The sequence below is a fragment of the Convolutriloba macropyga genome, chromosome 3 (genome assembly GCF_964194025.1).
Source record: "Convolutriloba macropyga chromosome 3, txConMacr16.3, whole genome shotgun sequence".
Classification (NCBI taxonomy): domain Eukaryota; kingdom Metazoa; phylum Xenacoelomorpha; order Acoela; family Convolutidae; genus Convolutriloba; species Convolutriloba macropyga.
This window is the reverse complement of record NC_134470.1, coordinates 36,287,827-36,312,804: the sequence shown is the minus strand read 5'-3', so window position 1 is coordinate 36,312,804 and position 24,978 is coordinate 36,287,827. Positions and strand designations below refer to the sequence as shown.

The 24,978-nt window shown below is 34.4% G+C and overlaps 2 protein-coding genes across 2 annotated transcripts in view; one reads left to right on the top strand and one right to left on the bottom strand.

Moving 5' to 3' along the window:
- Positions 1-405: 405 nt before the first annotated feature.
- On the top strand, positions 406-3,099 carry LOC142336624 (uncharacterized). Its single transcript, XM_075385534.1, has 2 exons — positions 406-1,750; positions 2,090-3,099. Exons 1-2 carry the CDS (start codon positions 406-408, stop codon positions 3,097-3,099), a joined length of 2,355 nt encoding a protein of 784 aa, XP_075241649.1.
- A 4,240-nt stretch (positions 3,100-7,339) lies between these two features.
- LOC142336623 (melatonin receptor type 1C-like) overlaps positions 7,340-24,978 on the bottom strand; it is a 28,615-nt gene continuing 10,976 nt past the window's right edge. Inside the window, exons 3-6 of the mRNA XM_075385533.1 lie at positions 20,227-20,417; positions 19,808-19,926; positions 7,799-7,989; positions 7,340-7,427 (exon numbers count right to left, since the gene is read on the bottom strand). Of these exons, the coding sequence (XP_075241648.1) occupies positions 7,340-7,427; positions 7,799-7,989; positions 19,808-19,926; positions 20,227-20,417 (589 nt within the window). The remainder of the gene's footprint in view (positions 7,428-7,798; positions 7,990-19,807; positions 19,927-20,226; positions 20,418-24,978) is intronic.

Below are 24,978 nucleotides of genomic sequence, written 5' to 3'. Positions count from 1 at the left end.
GGAAAAAATTATCCGTTCCTTCTTGAATTACTTCTACTCAGCAATGGAGAAACTTACCATTACGTTTTGATAGTAAACTTACACAAACTCATCTCAAAAATTAGTGGAAAAGAATATCGTGAAAGAAGTTATCTGTGTCGAAACTGTTTCCACATTTGTTCTTCTATTGAATACTTCAACACACATCAGCAAAAATGTCTCGAACAAGATTCGCTACAAATAACTATGCCTAGTTTAACGAAAAACAAAGTGACATTCAAAAATTTTGCTGCGAGGTGGTTTTCACCCTTTGTGATTTACTTGGACCTTGAATCATTGATAGTTCCAATAGCAACAGTGAAAAATCATCCAAATGTCTCCAGTACTCGTGCTTTAGAGAAACATCTACCATGCAGTTATTGCTTAATGGTCATAGAGCGAGGAAACCCTGAACCCATACACTTTGACATCTATACAGGTCCTGACTGCATGGAGAGATTTTTGTCCAAGATCGAGAAGCTAGCAAAATTCTTTTATCATCAGAAGAGGAAGTATCCCATCTTCATTGGAAAACCACCTTCAAAAATATTTCAAACATGTTGTTGGATTTGCGATGTTCCCTTTGAAACTGATGATGAAAAAGTTCTGGATCATTGCCACTTTCGGGGACAATTTCTAGGTTATGCTCACAATGAGTGTAACTTGAAGCGCAGAACACTTGATTATACGCCAGTTATTGCTCATAATATGATGAACTATGATCTTCATCACATTGTTAAAACCCTGCACTCCGCAACAGCAAATGTAAAGATTGAAGTGATACCCACGAACGATGAAAAGTTCATTGCTTTGAACTATGGTGTATACATTGAGACTAGAAGGAGAAAACGAGATGAGGTTGCTATCTATGAGTACTTACGATTCATTGATAGTTTCAAATTCATGCCCCGCAGCCTGATTAAATTAGTACAGACTCTGCCACATGACAAATTCACAATCTTGGATAACTTTTATCATGGATATAGTCATGAACAACGTGAGCTGCTAAAACACAAAGGAAACTTTTCCTACTCTTATGTAGATAGTTTTGACAAACTAAACGACCTCGAACTTCCTGGTATACGACACTGGAAAAACAGCCTGAAGGATAACAGCATCGACATAACGTATGCGGAACTTGATCAGCTGAAAAAAGTTTTCAGAGAATTCAATTGTGAGAACCTAAAGCAATTTCTAGAGCTGTACCTCACTGGAGACGTTCTGCAACTGGCATGTTGGTTTGAGGAGTTGAGGTCTGTGTGCTATAAAACATACTCGCTTGACTGCGCGCAATTTTACACCGCCTCAAATCTCTCAGGCAGCGCATGTCTTAAAGTGTGCCAACCACAACTTGAGCTTTTGACTGACCGCGAGCTCCTTGATATGACTGAAAGAATGATCCGTGGAGGGGTGGCACCAGTATTCAGCTCAAGGCTAGAAAGGGCTAACAGTCCTTCACTGCCCAACTATGATCAGTCAAAAGAACTGGCATCGATCATTTATATCGATGCAAATAACCTTTATGGCGGGGTTATGTTCAACTATCCACTACCTGAGAAAGCGTTCGAGTTGGTGACCAAAATAACTCTTGAGGAAATTCTCCGAACCGACGATAATGGAGAGATTGGGTTTGTTGTTGAAGTGGACCTGGAATATCCGGATGCGATTCATGAGAAGCATTCGGATTTCCCAATCATTTGTGACAAACAACCAATTGACCCGTTGGAGCTCAGTGAGTACCAGACCCAAATGAAAAACGCACTGAAGGTTTCAGCAACAAAAAAAACAAATAAACTCAGACAAACATTTCATCCTAAGTCTCATTACGTTACCCATTTCAGAAACCTGAAATTCTTTGTTGAACAAGGAATTATTGTAACAAAGATTCATAAAGCTATCAAGTTCCAACAATCAAATTGGTTATCAAAATATGTTGAATTAAATACCCAAAGGCGACAAGAAGCAACATCAAAACTTGACCAAGATTTCTTCAAGCTAATGACGAATTCGACATTTGGTAACCTTTGTGAAAGTTTAAGGAATCGAGTTACTGTAACTTTTGTCCGCACAGAAGACGAACTTTTAAAAATTACATCTGAAGGTGTCATTAGCACTATAAAAGTTATTGACGCAAATCTGTCGCTCATTACCAAAAAGAAACAGAACATAATGTGGAACAATCCAACCATAGTGGGCGCATGTATTTTGGAACTGTCCAAACTTTTCATGATGGACTTCCATTATAATGTGATGAAAAAAGAAACTTCATGCCATCTTTTATACTCTGACACGGACAGTTTTATCTACAAAGTACAAACGGGTAACTTTTACGATGATCTATCAAAAAACCCAAACCTAATTGCACACTTTGATCTCTCTAATCTCCCAAAAAACCACCCCCTATATGATCAGTCTAATGAAAAAGTGGTGCTAAAGTTTAAAGATGAATTAGCTGGAGCACCAATTGAAGAGTTCTGCGCACTCAAACCAAAACTTTATTCTTTAATTGCTGGCGGTTTCGAAAAAATGTCTGCTAAAGGCACCAAGAAATTTGCCCAGTCAAAACTCCACCATGAGCTGTTCAAAAAAACCCTCGAAACCGGTGAACTTGTCGGACTCGAAAATGTAAAGATTGCTTCGACAAAACATCAACTAGAAACTGTATGTGTGAACAAAATTGCCTTGAGTGCGTACGACGATAAGAGAAACATAAAGGCTGACCGGAAAACAACGTTGCCTTTTGGACATTTCTCTTTTCGAGATGAGTACATTTCAATGAAGATATGTGATGAGCCCGATTGGGGAATCGAATCAGAAGAAGATATTAACGTCTTCAATTTACCCGAGGGTGGGGAAGCGTCTGGATGGGGAACCCCTGATCCCGGTTTCAATCAGCGCACTTATTCAAAAGAGGAACTTGAAGACGTTGTTGACTTAACTAACCTCTCTGAAATGAGCGATGAGTCTGACCATGAGACTCCCCATAACCCCTTTATTTTGACAGAAGCTGAAGAAAGCGAGAGAGCTGACACCAGTCCCTCTACCAGCGATGATTACACGCCTTTGTCAGTAATCAAATAGAGAAAAAAGAAAATCAAAAGAAGAGAGGAGAGCAAAAAAAATTTACCCAGCACTAGTCGACCACAAATAATTGAGGAGGAAGAAGTTCAAAGTAATACAGACTCCCCAGTTATTTCTACTAAACGCCAACGTATTGTTATTTATGATTCTGACTCAGATTGAATAATACTGCTGCTTTGTATAGTTTAATTAGTACATCTTTAAAAGAAAGGAAAGTTAAAAATATGCAAAGTAAAGTGTTAAGAAACTGTTTTCTTCAATTCAAAAGTTAAAAAAGGAAACGTACTTTAGAATCTCTGTCCCGTTTTCCTCCTGAAGAGGCTTCGTACCTTGTCACCCAAGCTCTTGTTCTTTAAATGGTGCTCTTCCAATTCAAGTTTATAATAAAAGACCTCCTTACAAAAGGGACAAGTTTGATCGGGAGCTTTTCCAGTTGCAAGAGAACGATAGTCGTATAAAGGGTTGGGCTGGAGGTATGACTTGTGTTTTAAATGGGCTTTCAGTTCTGGGAGGAAAAAAACAGATTTGCAACATAAAGTACAAAATTTTATGTATATATCAGGGTGATGATGGGAAAAATGGGCGTTTTTTTCTTGATTTTTGTCAAAATAAATGTCACAAATTTTGCAAATATGCATTTCATTGAAGCATTGAGCAAATTGTATAGATTGAGCTCGTAGCGCTTTAAGTAGAGACTTTAAAATTGAGATTGAATATTTATAACTTCCAATCTTCAAGTTTCAAACCCTCATTTCTTTACTGTAGGCAAATAGGAATAGTTCCAGACATTCCATAACAAAATATTCCATACCACACTGACTCAGACAAGTTAATTCGGTCCCCAAATAGCCCCCTTGAAGTCTTCCATTCACCGACACAATTTGTCTTTAATCGTAATTAGAACATTTTCCCTCACTACCGCAATATAATTTCAAAGCCCCTAAAAACATTCAGATTTGATTTTGTTTAACCATTAAATTAAATTTCCACAAATTTAATTCCCTTTGATTCCGTTCCTCGTAAATTCCACACCGTAAACAAATCTTTGACAAGTCCAAACATTTCCCCGCTCTCCAAACTAAATAAAATCCCAATTAAAAGTTTTACCCTCAATCGCGCACAAAACATGAATTCAAAACCACCAAAACCCAATTCCCAAGTTTCAATTTACATGAACCTTCAAAATGAAATGGAAATAGCTGAAAAGTATAGTAATTTGCCTTACACTCTGAAAAAATTACAAGATTTCACTTTTTCAGAGATAAAATTTCTTGTAGGGGGGGGGGGGGGGGGGTCCGGACCCCGCCCCCCCCTACAAGCACTAGGCAACTTACTATACTACTTACAGCAGTCCATATTTAAGTGTCAAGTAATATTGAAAATCCATTGCTCCACTATTTTATGCTGAAAGTATCCTAACTCTACTCTTTGTGCAGCCAATTAAGCCAAAAATCTGCATTGGTGAGCTCGGAACTTTATGTGCGAACAAGCCTCCTTGTTTACGATATTCTACTATGTCTATTCAACTCATATAAGCACTATTGGTAAGAAGCATTATGTTGCCTAAGATTAGTGCAAAAAGTAGCGTCTCAGAGTTTGAAGCGCAGGTTGAGAAATCTCGCCCTGTTGGGACATTATATGCTTCTGTTATTGTATGAAATTTTAGATACAATATGAAAGACCATTAATGGCATCTTGGGTACTATGGTAGAGTCAGACAAGAAAATCACGCCTTATGTGGAGTGAATCGGTCGAGTGTTTTATTCTCAAAATATATACCACGGCCTCCAAAAACTGTAAACACAGTAAACACAGCAAACAGCAAAAATATTTTTAACATTTTAACCGATTTTACGATTAGGAATTGCATTCAGTTATTTTTGTCTTGCACTTGAAATGTCAAAAATTTATAGCCAATAAATTTTAAGACAATGCGTGACCATTTAACAGTTTTGATATTCTCAAATAGAAGAACATTCTTTTATCAAAATTTTAACAAACTTTTATCAATATATGAAAAGCTGAATTGAATGTGCAGGTTAACAACCATTTCTTACAGTATTGGCGTTTTGTAAATTACGATGGGTATAATAGATCAGAGTGCAAATTTTTGCTCTTAACACAGCCGGTAGGTTAACGGAAAATAGTCGCAATTGGGATTGAAACAGTAGGAAAAATAAAGAGAAAAATTGACGATAGCATAACATTTTTTTTTTCAAAAAGTGTCATAAAGTGTAGTAGCATTACATTTGATAAATTTCGTAATTTGAGTCTCAAAGTTATAGACCAATAAACTGAATACGAATGCCAATTAGAAGTTCAATCTAGGAAGCTTTGAACACAACCCGGACTTCAGTCTCAGAGCATTTCAGCGCTGAACCAGCACATTTCAAGTATAAAAACTTAATTCAGTTCTGAAACATTGCATCTCCACAATATTTCAAGTTTCTTTATGTGCAGTTCTTCTTCATTATGATTATATCGAGGTCATGGAGTTATCCAAGGTTAAACTTATCCTGTACAGTCTGAAAATTACTCATATACCAAAATTAGGTCTGAGCAGAGTAATGTCATACTTTTGTAGCTTATAACTGGTTATTACTAGAGTAGTATACACCTTATTTTTATATAAGCTAGTTTTTAGGCAAGTAAAACCAAGCCAATTTGGCTTAGTGGTTACAACTTGCTACGCAAATTAATTGTTACAAGAACCCACGCGGAAGTTCGAATCGCATATAAGTCAAACCTTGTTGGCGGGAGTAAAGCTGTGCATATTATTTTTCATGCAGTAAATTTTACTCAAAAATCAAGACTAGCCCGTGTAAATTGGGACATGAACAGAGTACTGGACATCCTAAAAAACAGAATGGCTCCATACTGATTCAGCGTTGATTTACTCTGCCACCAACCTCCGGGAACGCACTAGATCTTTAAGCATCAAATTTTGGTGCCCGGTATTTATTCGTTTGTCCCGTTTCTTTATTCTGCTTTCTGACCTATAATATTTCAGAGCGAATTTGCTGAGAACTCTAAATTCTATACGCCTGAAACAATGGGTGGTGTGACTCAGAAGCCAAATGTGAAAATTGTTTTCTATATAAAACGAAAAACGCGATCCACAGAAAAAAACGTACGAAAATACAGCAAGACAGTCAATTCCTGACCCATAATTCACAGGAGTTTCTTTAACTAAACAGAACGAGATTTCTCACTCAAGTTAAACATAAACGTATGTCTTTGATTCTTTGAAGAGTAAAAAAAATATTCCCGAGCAGCTATCGGGTTGAGAACTATTAGCTTTTGTTTTAGAGTTCGGAAGTTTAATTCGGTTAAAAACTGCTACAATTTGATTTCAATTTGTAAAACTACCAATACTCATTCACATTGTAGTGCTCCCATTAAAAAGTATTCAATGCAATCAAGCCACATGTAATAATTTATTTAAACCAGGCTTCATTTTGTTGATTTTACAGCTTCTATATTAGAAAAGCGGCAAGACTGCGTTTTCAATTCAAGTGAAATAGATTTAAATAAATATAGTACCTTAAACGATAACTGTGTAATTTGCTGGTTTATTTTAGTTTTTTGAACTGTTTGTCTAGAAAACTGTTTTCATCCTTTCAGTGGGAAGAACATTTTCTACGTCTGTTAAGTCTTGTGCTAATTATTAAAAACTTAGGAGCAACTTTAGCGGGAAAGTTTAAAAAGCCAGGAATAATGTTAAAAAGCCAGGTTAATAAATGTTAAGCAGCCCCTTTACATTTATTTCAGTGCCGAACTTTTCACGGATTTTACTCAACTCTGGTCGTCATAGATTCAAGAAAAAGCAAAACTGCAACAAATTTGGATGACGTAAAACAGGCTACTAATTGCCACCCAATTCATTTTTTGGGCCGGTTAGCTGTATGATTGACTAAAACGAGCAAAACACTGCCGATGTGACTAGACAAAGTGCAATGTATGCCAAAAACAATGAGGTATAAGAGATTATTTGCTGTCAATTGTAATAGCCTAAACGCTATGATATGTCAGCGACTAGGGGTAAAAAAATTCAGATTTTTGTTTTCACTGCAGTTACCAAATTCACAATATTAAAAATAACTTCGCTGTATTCAACACCAGCCTTAAGTTATTCTGCAACATTTTATGGTCAAGACAACTGCCCAAGACTCAAAAGAGACATTTGAGTAGAGCAAATAGTAAAGTTGAGACGTTATAAGGATCTGATTGCGCGGATGCGTTATTCAGACCCTATTCGGACACCCGAATGCGTGTTTGTGTGGGTCAGAAATTCATTCATCTCGGAAAGCAGAAATGAGGAGTATCTTCTAAAACAAATTCTAAATCGAACCTTTACCCATCAAAGAACTATGACTACAAAATGGCTCGTTAAATAAACTGTTTATGGTTGATTTTTGGTCTGATTTTTGAATAATGGACTCAAAAAAGCTATGAAAAGCTAAGGATTTTTAGATCTATTCTGTTTCGCCCCCCCCCCCCCGCAGTGTTTTTTATGACCCCCCAGTCACAAATTATATGTTGTTATATAGCACAAACTACTATGTAAGAAAATAGCACGTGCACCTAGGGGTCATAAAAAATTTATGCTCACTAAGCTGGGGAGGGGGGGGGGACAGAATAGATTCCATTTTTTTGCAGTTAATAGTAGTAAAAGCCGGATAGCCTTATCAAAAAGTACATAAAAGGCTGCATTATTAGGAAACAGATCCCTGTGACGTAGTACAGCTCGTGTGGAGCTGTGTCGTGGAAATCGAAAGTGACCAATAGGAACCAGGGGAAATTGGCCACTAGGAAGGAAATGAACATGATGATTAGAGTCTTCAACAGCTGAATGTCACGCTGGGTGAAGGTCTCTTTGTCATCGCCCTTCTAAACAAAACAAAACGAGGATATTGGTAACTTCAAGCTGGACTATATTTCAACTGTTCGCACCATGAGAGCATCTCCCTGTCGACGTGTCAGCTCTACAAATGGCTAGAATGTAAGAATTGTGGTGATTGGTTGTAAGAATTGCGAGTTTTAGCTTTGAATGTTGCGAAAGCGGTGAAAACAAAAATTTTAACATTTTCACCACTTAAAACTGCAAATCTTTGTAAGCTCTGCGGTTTTAGCTGTAACATTTTTTTATCAACGCTAAAAACCTCAAGGAAGTGCTATCGAAGAATTATTGCCTTTCTGGAAAACCTCAAACCGGGCATCACGTTATTATTGGGTATTTGGTTTCCAGAGACAACCTTACACACACGCGCGCACGCAAGCACGCACACACACACGCACAAACACACACACAAACACACGCATAAAAACACACGCACACACACCCTCACGCACACCACAACACACACCCACAGACACACACATATTTATATATATATATATATATATATATATATATATATATATATATATATACGCGCTCACGATACAAATTATATGCTGTTATATAATATATATATATATATATATATATATATATATATGTATATATATATATATATATATATATATATATATATACGCGCTCACGCATACACACACGCACACAAACACATTCGCACACATACACGCAAACAGTAGTTAGTCCCATCAACTTACAACCCAAGCGAAAGGACAAAAAGTGGAGGCAGGCAAGTGCACATCAAAATGCTGGCAAGTGCTGGTTCGAATTTGACTTTTGAAACGACAGTTAGCATTACAACTTTTTGGACCAACTTTTGCAATGGCTGCTCTCTTACCAATGTCACTGAAAGCTTTACAAAGCCCAGTTCGCACCAGTTGCTTGAAATCATTCCGAATGTTACATTTCTGTAGGTAACTTTTGTCAACTACATTATCTCCCATATAGATAATGCAGTACTATTTTTAGTGTCCCATTACCTGGTACTCAATTAGTTCTGAAAGGTAAACAAACAGCTGGCTGTTTAACAAAATTTGCTTTCAATATTCATTTTTTTAATATATATATATATATATATATATATATATATATATATATATATATATATATATAGTTGTTAAAGCGGAGTATTGGAGATAAACAAACGCGTTCAGGAGCCTATTAGAAATTTAGACATATATGTAGACACGACACACACACACAACACACACGCACACACACACACACACACACACACACACACACACACAGAGAGAGAGAGAGAGAGAGAGATAGAGAGAGAGAAACAAATAACTTAATAATGAAGGCAGCGTACAAAGGACACACTAAACACAACCACATACACACAACACACAAGCACAAAACTCCATAAAACATACACAACACAAAGTTCCACATACGCAAAACAGTTACGCAAAAATTGCACACAAGCAGACTACGAAAGACGCCGAACAAAATGACAAATCACATACAAGTAACACTCATAACATACACAAGCTCATCTGAAACGCAAGCAAACCACATGTTGGAAACGTTCAACGTCATCGCAACACAAAACAATTGACAAACTGGACTTAGCGATCCCTCAATACACAGAGACGGTTTGCACTGCTCATACACACATACCAAATACACAAACACACGAACTTTTCAAAACTGACTGAGTTTAAAAAGGTGTTAATTTTTAAACAAACATCTCATGTACTTTCATCGATGATACTATTTTTTAATTCTAAGTTTTGGTCCGACTTAAAAAGCCATTGGTGAATAGTTTCACAAAAGGCATAAGATTGTGTGATTTTTTTTACCCTTATTTTTTTTCCAAACATGTAAATTAATAATATAACCGAAAATTAAAGTTTACATGCCTTCAGAATAATCACCAATATTTATTGAAATAATCAAAGTTATACATCAAACTTCTGGTTATTAATTGATGTTACCCATTAAGCTGTTCGTTCTACTATATAAAAAATAAGACACGAATGATCTTAACTGTCTATCTATTGGAAAATTTTCATGCTGACGTTGCAAAAACTCTGGTATATTTCTTTTGAAAAGAATTGTGTTCTCCGTCGCTCTTACGTTAGATGGTAACTTATTCTATTTTCGTGTGCTCTTCAAAATCAAAGATCTTTTACACTGCTTAGTATAATTTTGCGTCCTTATTATCAGCTGTTTTGTCCGTTTATTCTGTTTTAACTGTAGGTGGTTTGCATATTTTTTAAATGTTTCTGATACTATCCTCTGATTCAAGTCTGCGTGGAGTTTCAATATACTAAACTTTGAAATAATTTATTCAGCTGGTAGGACATGCAATTTGAAAAGGATATCACGACAATGATCAAATTTACGACGCATATAACACACTTTTATGCCTCAAATAATCTGTCGATTTATACGCTGTATACTTTCTGCTGACAATATTTGTAAATAAATTTCACTTAATGACAAATGAGACAGGACTGAAGATTTGAAAACTTGCAACCTTACTTCCAAAGGTATATGGTTTCTTACTAGATATAGTGAGCGAATGGCGGCCGCCATTTTTTTCAAAACTACATTTAGATGTGCTTCAAAAGTCAATTTTAAGTCAAGGTGTATTCCTAGATAACGACAACTCTCAGCAGATTTTTATTAAATTTCCGTTGAAAGTGACTTTTGGTTCTAATTCGTCCCTGGTAGAAAAATGAAGTAGTTCTGTTTTATCAGCATTCAAAGTGAGTTGATTTTCCTTCAAGCAACTGTCCGTCTTCAGTAAAATATTTTCAATTTTTGTTGCGATTTTTTCTACTGGTTCATATCGACATAAAATACAATTATCGTCTGCAAATTGAACAAACTCAAATTCACCTTTGATTTTTTCTGAAAAATCGTTAACTAATAAAAAAAATTAGGGGTCCTAATACTGTGCCTTGCGGTACTCCGTGATTAACGAAAATGTGTTCTGAGACCTCGGTGCCTAATTTGACGCATTGTGATTTTTCTTCGAGAACAGATCTCAATAAATTAACTGCAGGCTCAGAGAATTTGAAGCACTCTGCTTTTTTAGGAAATAGTTTGTGCGAATTTGAATTGAATGCTTTTGCAAGGTCCAAGAAAATTGTTGTAGTGTTTTGCCCATTTTCATGGTTTTCTATTACTGTCTCAGTGAAAAACAATACTGCATCTGTTGAAGGTTTTTTGTTTTTGAATCCAAATTGCTCTTTATTCAATAGATTGTTTTTATTAATGTGGTCCATCATTTGGAAAAGGAGAAGCTTCTCAAAAAACTAAGCACAAGTTTTTGTGACCAAAATTGTTCGATAGTTGCACACTTGTCTTGTTGATCCTTTTTTGTGAATTGGTGTGACATATGCATGTTTTAGAACAGTTGAAAAGACACCGTTTTGAATACATTAATTGAAAATAAATTGCAGATGAGTACCATTTGCGTACTTCGCCGCCTTTAAAGCCTGGACAAATCCTGGACCCGTTGATATACTGTTTTCTAAACTATCAAGGGTTTTGTAGATTTCTTTTAAAGTCAATACTCTAAAATTGAGTTTTTCAGAACAGTGGTCCAACTTATGGATATTTAGAGGAACGAAATCACCAGAATATTTGCGCATTTCCGCAAAAACTTATTATATTCATTGCAGATTGTTTTTTTGTCAACGGTCTTGGCTCCGTCAAGTTCAATTTCAGACACAATAATATCTTGTTTGTGGTTTCCTAAACTTTTATTGATGAAATTCCATTTCTGCCTCGATGGTTCTCATTGCTTAAAAAGCTAACAGAATATTTGTGATATGCATCTCGTAGTTTTCGGTTCACTAGGTTGCGGCATTTTTTGAACTCGTCGAAAACATCATAGTTTTCAGAGAAATTTTATTGATTGTAGAAATGATGTTTTTCTGCTATTAATTTTTTGAGTTCCTTGGATATTCATGGTTTGTCACTTTTTTGTTTTGTTTTATTGAAGAATCACAGATCTGTATAGGTGTACGTTGATCAAGTATACTTTGAAAAATTTCATTAAATTTTGTAAACAATTCAACACAATTTTCTTCATGATACATAAGTCGCCAGTCCGCGAAAGTCAAGTCCCTGTTGAATTTCTCCATCGAGAAAAATTTCATGTTCCTTCTAAAAAAAATTGTATCGTCGTTTCTCCCTATAATTTCTCAATTACTCTGATAAAATTTGATATTGTGGTCAACCCCAATGGGCGGCAAACAAAATTTCCATTCTACAATTTGATTTTTTGTCATGAGGCAGGGGATCGATAAGGGATTGACTAGTTTTGCTGATGCAAGTGGGAATGTCCACATTTGTTGGGTTAGGTGCAGACCAGATGTAAAGTTATCAAGTATTTCTTTCTCTTTTTTTATTGAATTGATCAATGTTGTAGTCGCCAAATAGAAGAAGATTTTCTGTTAAGGAATATGCATTAGATACTTCAGCACTCAACTCGTTCAAGAAAAAATGGGAAAGATTTTTATTTCGGATTGTACGAAATGTTCACCAAACAATTTTCTTTCAAAGGTTCATTAATTTCGAGCCACATTGATTCAAAAAAATTTGCATTAGCTATCTCAAATTCTTTCTTACGTTTAATATTGAAGTGTCTGGGGATTCAAACTCCAACACCCCCACGTCGCTGGACTCCCGTTTGTTTTGATCGAGCTTTTTGCAAGAAAAGATGTTCATTACTAATAGTGAAATTAGTGTCCTGTTGCTCGGAAATCCATGTTTTGGTTACTATAAGTATAGTGTGCGAATCTAGTTGTTCATGCAAATTCGAAAGGCCTTCATACTTATTTTGTATGCTACGCGCATTTATGAAAAAAAATTTCTAAACACTTTGGGATGGATCTAGCATTTTATCAAACGTCAACAAATTCGATGTATTAAAGGGTCCAGGATTTTTTTCAACATCTCCACAAAGGAGTAATGTTTTTTTCAAAACCAAATTACAAAGAAAACGAACAGTTTTGAGGCGAAATTTTTTTTCAATCCAGCTGACCATCAATATGTACACAATGTTGTATAACGAATGTTTTGCTTGAGGTAAACTGCTCCTACTGACTATGAAGTGATTTTTGTGCAAATTTGTCAGAAAAAAAAGTACTACTAATATTAAAAAACAAATTTTCAAATCTTTCACATTATTCAACTCAAGCAATATTGCAATAATTTGGAATTTTTTGAGGTTGGATCACATTCTCTGCTGCAGGTAGAATGTTCTAAACATTATAGTGACGAATATTATTCAAAAGGTTTTTGATTCCATTTATTTTTGGGTGAAACCCGTCATAAGAAAAATCATTATCTGTCAGAGCATTGTCAAGACATTCAACTTTTGACCACGGATACAGACCATCAAGTTTCAGACATATCATTTCAAGTTGTTCATTAAACTTTGTAATTGCCTCATTTTTACTATTTCGACTATAACAGCCGTCCTTGAGAGGTGAAATTTTGCACACAGCTACACGGTGTGGTTTCAACTTTTTCATGCACTTATCAACTGTATCTTTCATTTGCATTGCAGCATCTTGCCCAGATAAACCTTTATCAATTGTATTATGTCCAGCATGTAGTACTAAAGTTTCCGTCTATCCCCAGTAAAAATATGTTTCAACAACATTTCCAATATCTTTAATTCTTGCTGAAGAATATGAATGTATTGCCGTTTGCTGCAAGATGACTTGTTGATTGATTTTGCGGTATGTGCTCTCTGATATTAAAAGCTGCTTTGTAAAACGCGGTATCACTTTCGGGTAATATTTTTTATCTGGCGTTTCAATATTTTTTAGTAAACGCGAATTATCCTGCTTTTCTAGCAAATTATCAATGACTTTGGATGTTTGTTCTTTAAAGTATTCAACATCTTTCTCGAGACGATTTATTGTTCCTTTCTGGAATGTTACTGTCTGTTTCTGTAATTCATACTGTGCCAAATTGTTTTCTAGAGATTTTATGATTCTATCCTTCTCATTTAATTTTTCACTGGTTTCCACAAGTTTCGCAATTAATTCCTCTTTGTTACATTTTTCAAGGATTTTTTAAGAAAATATGATGATCTTGTATTGCTTTTAGTTGAATAATAAACAAAATTACAGCATCATGTTTTTAAAAAAGTTGGGGAAAAATTGTACCTGAAATAGAATTGGAGATTATGTAATGTAAATGGTTTGGTCTCACCCGGTGACGAGATGGAATACAGCCCAATTTATGTGTATAGAATAACTAAATTCAGATAAATTGGCATTCAAAAAAATTGCGATTAAGGGATTAAAAAAAAACAAAACTGTCTCGGGAGATCGTAACGGTGACACCAGTAGTTGGATAGAGACAGCACCCATACACTGATAACTAGAATACCCATTAGTAATATACCGTAGCTTGAAAAAAAATGAATGAAAAGAAGTTCTTCACTCCACATCTTTAATGTTGAGTACGGCTTGTCGTTCAGTATTTTTTAGTGTTCAGAAGGGAGTAGACAAAATTTATCAATTCAGTATCAAAGTTTACACGCAGCTGACTTCTGACTTTTCTGACTTTTTATTGACTGTTGTCTACCTCATTGTTTCCCCAAATTCCTTTTAGTCAAAAACTCGATAATTCAGAACAGACATATATCTATCTGCATTGTCTTGACCAATTTAAAGCCTTATTTTTTGTCTTTTGGAGTTCCCAAGATTCGAATCTCTTCTGTTTGGTACTTTTTTCGAGCATACCTTTCATGCATGCAGATATACTATTTCGTTGAAAATTATACTAACGTTCAATTATATTGGTGCTTTGAGCATTTGATCTTAACGGATATGTGTTAAATTCTTAGCATATAATACGAGCAAACTAGTAACAGGCTACATTTTATTTTTTGCCCTCATCTTTGATACAAATAGATATATTTTGTTTTCTCCGACATCTAAAAACAAGAGTGCATTAACCTATCCCTAAACTGGGCGAATTAAAATACTTACTTACCTAAGTAAATTACAATTAGCAACAAAAGTGACGTTTTTGGGTGGCTGGTGGGAGACAGATTAGTAATCGAGGACGCGGAAATAAACAAAAAATGTGATATTTACATTTATGCGGGAGACAGTCAGTTAATCCATTAGCTCATGTCCTTTTGCAAGTTTACAATTGTCTTTCAATTTAAAAAATCAAATTTTCAAAATCATGTCAAATGGCGACAGTTTAATGAATTCTTATTACATGCAAAATTCAGTCCATTTATTGTTGACTTAGTTTGCATTTCCGTCTCTTTTCAATCGAATGATATATCAATATATACGAAACAAGGCGGCTCGTTAATGTGCGTTCGCACATGATGTTCCAAACCGAGCTCATCTACATTTTTGACTAAAATGTCAACCAAATCAAGAGATAACAAAAATAGATGTTTGAGTTTAAAACAATCGTTACACATTCTATCTACTAATTGAATTACTAATGCCATGCTTCATTACAGCACCAACGTGACCTGACATTGAAGAGACTAGAAAAAAAATAGCACCAACAAAATTTTGGCGGCAAAAAATGAATATCTAAATTTAAAAGCACCTGGTAACAACGTCAAAATGCAGTCAGATAAAACCTTAACTACACAAGTTTACCTTTTACTAACTATACAGCAGATGAAAAGTTTTCTTAACGAGACTAGGTAACAAGCCGACAAAAAGAACGAACAGTGAGGCGAAACTTAAAAATTAATCAACATTTTTTGCACCAAGAAAATTCAAAAATCTTAAACATTGGTTTTTAATAAAAAAAATCCTTGATAAATTAATAAAAAGTCATTACAAAACCAAAAGCACCCGTCTGTGGTCAGACTATGCCATAGAAACAAACTAAAGAGAAACTCAAAAAATTACAAACGATTTGCGAAAACACAAACCTTTGCTACCATTAAAATCAATAGCTATCATCTGAATATGTATTTTTAATTCAGTTGTTATTTCTGCTATTTCAGTTGAAGGATTTATACTGAAAGATTAAATAAGTTTACTTGGGCCACATTTAAAAACCATTGGGATCTGTTATTACGCGATTGTTCTGAAGGAAGAGAAAAAGAAACGCAAAAAATGGCCATTCAATAAACGTTCAGAAAAACGAAACAACAGTGGCACATAATATCAATATATATGTTATTTCTTGAAATACACGAAATTCGATGGGACATCTGATTGATGAATAGAAGTTAAATTTGACGAAAGGAACCTATTCGCTATATACTGAATGTTTCGAGCAACATCATTCATTCAGTCCTCAATTACAAGCCTATGAGATCTGTGAGCAATTTACGGCTACCTAAAGAACAAAAACAGCGAATTCAGGAAAAAAAATTGAGCGACAAAAGGGTCGAAGGCATTAAAAAATTGAACTTTTCACTAAACACTCTTCAATTTTAAATTAATTTTTCAGGAGCAATGGGAAAACCTTTTTTATCAATATAATTTCAAAAAATCAACAAATATAAACAAATACATTAGACGCACGAAAATTGCGGGAAAACACGTATTATCAACGCCATTAAATTCATTAGCCTTCAACGGAAGCCAGTATATACAATGAATGATGCCTCGAGGGGACAATAAGTTTTTTTGCCAATCGTATTTCATCAATAAGACCTTACAACAAGTTAATGACTATGAAAACAACAACAGAGAGAGGCAAAAACCACAAATTCAGTAGAAAAGTGCCTGAAGAAAATGTCGAAGCAACTCAAATCAAAGCTCTTCCCTGAAAACTTTATTTATGATCCGTTGAACTTCTTCCCTAAACCAATAGGGACTCTCAGCAGTAAGATGATGTGATAAGATTTCAAAAGGATCGAAAAACAAAATAAAGTACCCAAAAAAAATATGAAATCTCGTGGCATTGATGTTTTAAAACTAATAGGTAGAAGATAAAACCGCTAACCAGATTAATTTTGGCTATAGTAGAACGGAAATGGATTCTGTTAGAACCAACAATGACCAAGAGTATTCACGAAAAAAAATTAGGAATGGTTGAATTTCAAAAAAGTTTCGAAAAAATATTTTTAAACCCTTAACAGCCAGTAAACTCAATCTTTCATCGGAGCTCAATGACGATGCTCAGATATAACCCATAGGGAGGAAAATGATGTCTGTCATGCATAGATAGTTAAAAAGACATCACAATAAGTCTTATGACAGAAAACAATAACAAAAACAGCAAAAACTAAAATTCAGTAGAAAAATGCGAGAAGAAAGTGTCGAAGACAATTAAACCATTAGCTATTCTCTGAAAACTTTCTCTGTGATCCACTGAACGTCCTCTCTAAGCCAATTGGATTACAATAATCTTTGGATAATGAGATAAATAGTTCAAAAGTGACCAATAATTCAAAAAATCCAAAAAAAAATTTAAAAAAATTGAAATCTTTGTCATTGAAGTCATATAACCAATAGCTAGAAGATAAAACAGCTAAACAGAATATTTTTAGTCGCAGTAAAAAGCAATTGGGTCCAGTCAATACTGAAACTCACTAACAGTTCAAGAAAAATTTAGGAATTGTTATTGTTCAAATAAAATTTTCGAAAAATGATTTTTATTTTAACAGACATTAAATTCAATAGCTTTCAACGGAAGTCAATAAAAACGCTCAAAGATGCCCCGGTGGCAGTACATTTTTGTTTGTCATGCATAGGTATTCATTATGAGATCACAGTAAGTATAATGACTATTAAAACAACAAAAAAAAACAGGAGAAAACCAAAAAATCAGTAGAAAAGTGCAAGAAGAACGTGTCGAAGCCATTTAAACCATAAATTTTTGTTTAAAATTTTTATTGGTCATCCACAGAACATCGTTTTTAAGCTAATGGGAACTGTCAATATTTGGATAATGTGATAAGATTTCAAAAGTAACCAATAATACGTAAAAATCCAAAAAAAATTTTAAAAAATTGAAATTTTTTGTCATTGAAGTCATATAACCAATAGATAGAAGATAAAACCGCTAACCAGTTTAATTTTGGTTGCAGTAGGAAGGAAGAGGGTGCTCTCACCCCTGGACTGACTTACAATTCACTATAATAAGATTATGATTCTTTAATATTCAAAAAAAAATTCGAAAAATTATTTTTTAAGTCTTAACAGCCATTAGCCGCCCCCTCAATGAAATAGACATGTTCACTTAATGCTCATTATGGAACATATTGCACTGTTAGTCAATGAATCCCTACCATAGGACTCCAAAAAAAAATAGTAAAACTTCAAAAAGAAATTCAAAATTTCATTCAAAATTACGAAAACTCAGAATCGAAGCCAAAAAAAAACATGAGCAATTCCTTGAAAACGACGTTTTTTGTTCATTGCGCTTCATTCGACTATAAAGGAGCTTTGTCATTAATAGAACGTCGATATAAAATGTGACTTGTCTCTAGGTGACTTAAAAAAGCAAAAAAGAGAAAAGTTTTATTAAAAAAAGGGCTCTCAATTAGAGTTCGATTTTTTTTTGATAGTGAACTTCCCTATGAGACCAGAACTAGTCTTTCTATCGCCTTGCATTCAACTTTTACGAACTCAAAATTTATTCTTTTTATAGAAATTTGAATTAATGTTTTCGTAAAAAAGATCTTAGTTTGAAGAAAATTGTACTAAAAGTGAACAATCATGCTAAAGATCCCATTGTTCACACAAAACTTCAATCCTCGATAACTCCTCGAAAAAAACGAAATTCAAAAAAATCTTTTTACTTTTGAATTCTACGCTGGACCAGCTTTTTAATGATACCACTCACATTTCTCTACGACGAATATATCGATCGGCCAAAATTCACTGAACAAAAAAAAAACCCATTTGAGTATATAGTTCCTTCCCCCACAAGTGGGGTCGGAACAATAAAGTTTTATTTCATGTTTTATTTAGAGACATTGAAAATCTCGTAGGTTCTCAAAGAAACCAATTTTCTTGAATACCTAACATATTATACAATCCTGATACCGCATAGCAAATTTGCTAACACTGCTTTGATTTGACAACAAATCTTTTTAAATTGCGTGGTTTTATTTTAATCAACATCACGAACTGATTAATGGCTGTTGCATTTACTAACCAAATGCGAGTATTGGTTTTTTCTATGTCTTAAATCGATATTTAGTTTTTACAAATTAACTTTTAATCAATTCTACCTAAAAGAGAAAAACTAAGACGGTCAAGGAAACAGTTCTTCTTTTGGAGTAAGTTAGAAAACTTTGTTTATCTAGTTTAAACACTTATAATTTCAGAGGTTTTGCAGAAACGCGTAGCAAAAGTTTTTTCTGAAGTCTGTTTGGGTAAATGTTACTTTGAATGTCCTGATTTAAGAAAACAAATCGTTTCGGTGGCATAATTATTTATGAAATTGTTTCACACGGATGTATGTGATTACATTTTTGTGAGAACGGATCTCTGCCTGCAGTTTTTCATATTTTTTCTATCAAGTCTTTATTTGACCGCTTGAGCATGCTTCAAAGACTTATAACATCAACTTTTGATTGACAACTGATAATTTTTTCTTCTTTTAATTGACTTAATTCACTAAAAAAATAACCCATTTCAGCAAGAAAGTATAAACTTTTCTTAAGTTTCATTCAATATCTTGTCACGGCAGCAAAGATGACGACAAAACGTATGCCTGACCTTGCCCAGAAGACAGAACAAAAAACTTAAAAAAGGAAAGATACAAAAATTTTCGAATAATATTTTGAATTTTTGGTTTTAAACAAAAGAAAGCGTCACAATGTTTGGTTTTTGAAACTTAAGAAATGCGCAGTGGGTTTCCAACCTGTAGGTTTTTGCTGCTTTGCCTCACTCGAGTGAAGATTCGTGTGTAAGTGAAGGTCATGATTGCCAGAGAGGTCGGGATTAGCAAAGCCAGTTCCCACCATTGCACCCAGTCATAGCCTGGACAGAATATATCAAATTCAAGGTACGAGTAAGAAACACCCCAAGATAGAGACCAAATCTAGTAAGAGTGTAATAAATATGACCTTGAGCTAGCCCCCCCCCCCCCCCCCCCCCCCACTACAACAACCCAAGCAACTTAATCATATAAGCAGGTTAAAGAAGAAGGTACTTGTGAGTCAAGAACAAGAATAAGACATAGATTGAATTTGTTTTTGTAAAAAACTGGAAAACAGCTCATCAGTTAGAAGTCTAGCAAGCTGACAACTGAGCTATTTGACCCATCTTACGCAAACTCACCTGTTTCGGTGACATTTGAACGTGCACAGAACAGCTGTCGTCTGTCCCATCTGTGGTCAACATCTCTGAATCCAATGAACACTGGTCCAGTGATCACAATTCCAGCTATCCAGGTGCTGGCCAGGTGGAGAATGACTGTCTTCGCATTGTAGATTGTAGAGTACACTGAGTTATGACATATCGCCACGTATCTGAACGGAGCCATGCAAGCACAGACCAAAAATTTCTATTGTTGGATCAGTTTAATTCTGCATATTAGCAAAATATTGGCGGACACAAACCTGTGTCAAAACCAGTCAAACTGCGGAAAAAGATTGTTGATTGTTTCTAACCCGTATTTTTGGATGTGGCGAGAAGTGTGGTTTTTGTTTTATGTGCAGTTGAAGATTTGAGCAATCTACCAAAAATGGATATGGGTATTCAGTTCTTACTGTTGGTATTGAGAACTTTTTTACGGACTCGGAAACAATTGCGAAAGTTTTGAAAAGAACAGAGCTGCAGACAATAAGAATTTCCAGCCTGTGAGAGTCTTGGTAGCCTTCAACAAGCTAGCTCAAATGGTGTCAATTTATTAGATGTGTGGCTCAGCGACATTGATAATAATTCTTCGACAGATTATAGGAACTGAATATAAAACTTGCGTGAAGCCAAAAAGAGCACTTGCCCAAAGATAGGGTTGCTCCACTATTTTTGTTGTTTGTCGCCCAACAAGAGTGGACAGATATCAGCAATAATTAATCTACTCACCCAATGCGTGTTGAGCTAAACAACGTTGATTATGAACGACAATGTATAATAGGTCATGTCTTTTTTAATCTCACAAATGAGAGGTGAGTACGATCAAATTTTATTTCTGAGTGACGTACCAAAAGAAAGAAATAGATCCAAGCACTACTAATTTTGGTATCTGGCCGAGGATTGGCACTTTCCTTTAAGAACATTTTTACTCAACCATTATTGCAACAAAATAGGTTTTGTTCAATTTAATCATCATAAATTTAACAAAACTAAGTGATTTCTCAACGTCTCTGATCAGGATTGGTAGCTTCAGAAAAGTTGTACTGACCATTTTTATGATATGAAAGTATGCTTATGCCAACAATTAATCATATGATGTTTTTCATTAAGTTCAGAAAATGAAACAAAAGTGTCAAACTAAGAACAACACTCCTTAACTTTGATTGAATATTTGTGGTTCCTTGCTACTCTACTTTTCCATAAAACACAGTATTTCTCTTCGAATCTATTAAAAAACTATAGAACAAACTACAACAAGCTAAAGATTTAGAAATGTACACGATGAACAACAAAGATAAATCGAAAGTACAAGCTGATGAGTTTAACCAAAATCCTCCCTTGTTCAACTCTATCCTTAGAATATGAACATTTTTGTGCGTCTATAATGTCAATGAGCTATGGAAGAAGAATATGGATTTTTTTGAGATTTAAATTATTTTAAGGTGCTGAAATGATCCTCAATGTCTCATTCTTTGGCTCCATATATTATTCCAAATTTCAGATCTCTTTTTGTTCCGATCCCTCTTGAGGGGTCGGAACAATATACTCAACTGGTTTTTTTGTTCAGTCAATTTTGACCGATAGATATATACATAGTAGAAAGTTGTGAGTGGTATCATTAAAAAAACCCGTCCGGCGTAGAATATGGAATTAAAAAGGTTTTTTTGAATTTCATCTTCTAGAGTGAGTTATCGTGGTTTAAGTTTTTGTGAATATTAGACCAATTTCCGCTATTTTTATTCAAATTTCCCAAAAATTTTGACTTAAAATTGTTATAATACTACTCTAAATATTTCAAAATTTAGCCTTTTTAAAAGAAAATAGCACGAAATAAGCTTCTTTGGTCCACTTTGATTAAATTTGCCAGAAGTACACACCCAAAAACCACTAACACAATCTTTGTAAACTACAAACCACAAAAGAAGTTGGTCCTACTTCCACTTCCACTGAGAGTAGTCTTAAAATAAATGTTTGCCGTTTTTAGCTAACTTTACTCCATGATTATCTAAAACGCATTTATTTTCGATCTATTAACAAACAAATCATCGAGATCTATAGATTTCAGAATTCGAAACAATTGAGTGTTCTTAATAGACAAACAGCAATAGCATTTTTTGAACCTGTATAAATCAATGAGCCTGTATTCTGATTTGAGTAGACAGCAGATGGCTTTGATGACTTCAAAAACAATGTTTTTTTTTAAAAAAAAACAGTTACTTTCGCATCTTTGTTCTTTTTGTCTATTTGTTATCTAGTTTCGTTAAGTTCCTTTCCAAAATTATATTTTTGTCGTCGAGGGAAGGTGCAAGTGTACAAACTCTAATGTTTTCAAGGAATTGGTTATGAATTTAATGGCTCCGACAAAAAATGTAAGCAATTTTTGATTTTTGTCTGTATTTGAAGTTCTTTTTGAAGACGAAAGACATGTTCTGAACAATTACAGATCTCAAGTAACCGCAAAAAAAATTGAAGAAAGACAGGTCTTAATGCTTTCCTGTTGAGACGTATGTGATCTTAAACATGTTGGATGTTTTCAATTGCTATCTAATGGTATTCATTACTTTGAAATTCATTGTTTTTAAAAATATAAGCCAATTTTTTAAACTGGTTGACCTATGGCCAAAAATGTGGCCTAGCGGGGTAGAGAATTTATGTGCGAACGCACATTACCGAGCCTCCTTGTTTAGTTCTCACATGAAAATTTTTATAAAAAATTGTTTGCCGTCGTTGTTCATTAACGTAATATTGCTGCAAATACCTCTCGATGCCATAAACCTTAGGAATATACTACTATGTTTAGAAAAGCCTCATTTTCATCAGTTAGTGAAATAGAGCAGACATGAAACCAGTTATCGCACTTGAGACATTGAATAGGGTATTCGGTACAATTTCCGAAGCTTCGGTCACAAGGGACATTTCAGGTCACTTTTTCTCAATAGGAGCAATTCGGAGTGTACTTGCGATTTAGAAGATTGAGCAAGTTGTGAAAAACAAAATAAAATATGTTTACTTAGTGGGGATTCCAAACAGGCAAAGTAGCTTAAAGAGTCTTTTATGGCAGAAAGCGTTATGGAGAAAATGAGAGAACTATTGGAAACTATAGGAAAACTATGGGAAAATGAACATTACAGAGCTGAGAGACGCTAACATCAGCTGACCTCAAACGTTATCAGTTGCTTTTCATTTTGGAATATCTATAATCTTGGTGCTTTCCTGTTATTTTACTAATTATTAAATTGGAACAAAAAATCTGAAGCTTTGAAACAACGTGTTTTTTTTTTAAATTAATTTATTCAACTTAATATTTTTAATTATATGAAGTCCCGATCAGCAGTTCTACACATAGAACATAGATAGAACATAGATAATTGCATTTGGTCTTAGTGTTACCACCTCTATGCCAAAGAATTGATCAGAGCTTAAAATCATGAATTCTAGATGAAGTTATTTGAAAAGTTAAACTTAGATGAATATCAGAAGTTATTTGAAAAGATTTTTCCACCTACTACAGTTCGAGTTTGACAGCCACAAAAGGCAGAATATTGAACCTAATACATTCTTGAAAATCTTTTTGACTTTTTTTCGTTCTCCAAGTATCAGGGGTTTCTACCTGACATTCAGTATTTAGTCAGTCTGATGTTTTTATCGGAGCAACTCCATATAGTTGACCTATCTAAAATAGCCAACAAAAAAAATCACAATCACAGCCCCACAGTGTCATCAAGCGTTTCAATTTGTTGAACAATTTTCTTAAGGATAGACTATCAAAAAAACGCAGCATCTAACTTAGAAGGTATTACCCTCGATACCTAAACCTCAAATTTATAAAATGACAGCCTCAAAGCGTCAAGCTGAAAATTAAAGCCTCAAGGTTTTATAATTTTTTCCAATGAAGACAACAGATTTTGTTAGAGCAGACACCTACAAAGAAATCAGCTTGTGAATTAGAGGGTGTTGGCTTTAATTGTATAACAATTTCTCTGCTAAACTTTTGCAACTTTACGCAATATGATTCGCAAGTTTAAAGTTTACGAATCCTCTATCTTAAACTTGGTTTTTTGACCTTGTCCGTTTTCGCTGTTGCGTGAAAAGATTCAATTGATTTTACAATTCATTCAATAGAAGCAGTGAATGAAATGATGTAAAAGTCAAGCTTAAAAATGGTGAATTTCGTAAACAGGCAACATGAACAAAATGTATCACAAATAACAAAAACGAAGCAGGTTGTTCCTCAATTACAACTTAAAAAATCAAAGCAATGATTTTAATTAGATGGAAAAAATTTGGTAGTTAACGAAGTTTATAAACAATAAATACACAAAAATAGAACAAAAGACCGAAATCAAAAGTTCTAACAAACACTTGTCAAAGTACAGCGATACAAATTTTTAAGACAAAAAAAGAACTATTGGAAAACGCAATCGATGAAAAGGCAAAAAAGGCTTCGCTTATTTCTTTACAAAAAACTTTTTTAAAATCAATGAAAAACATAACCATAGTATTATCAATTTAACAACTGCACTCAACTATTTTCCATAGGAACGAACCTAACGAGCAATTCGGAGTGTACTTGAGATTTAGAAGACTGTGCAAGTTGTGAAAAACAAAAAAAAATGTTTACTTTGTGGGGATTCTAAACAGGCAAAGTAGCGTAAAGAGTCTTTTATGGCAGAAAGCGTTATGGAGAAAATGAGAGAACTGTTGGAAACTATAGGAAAACTATGGGAAAATGAA

Coding starts and splice junctions, on each gene's coding strand:
- LOC142336624 (XM_075385534.1), top strand. CDS start 406: ATGGTCATAGAGCGAGGAAACCCTGAACCCATACACTTTGACATCTAT. Junction 1,751..2,089: donor AATTGACCCGTTGGAGCTCA/GTGAGTACCAGA, acceptor TTGTCCGCACAG/AAGACGAACTTTTAAAAATT.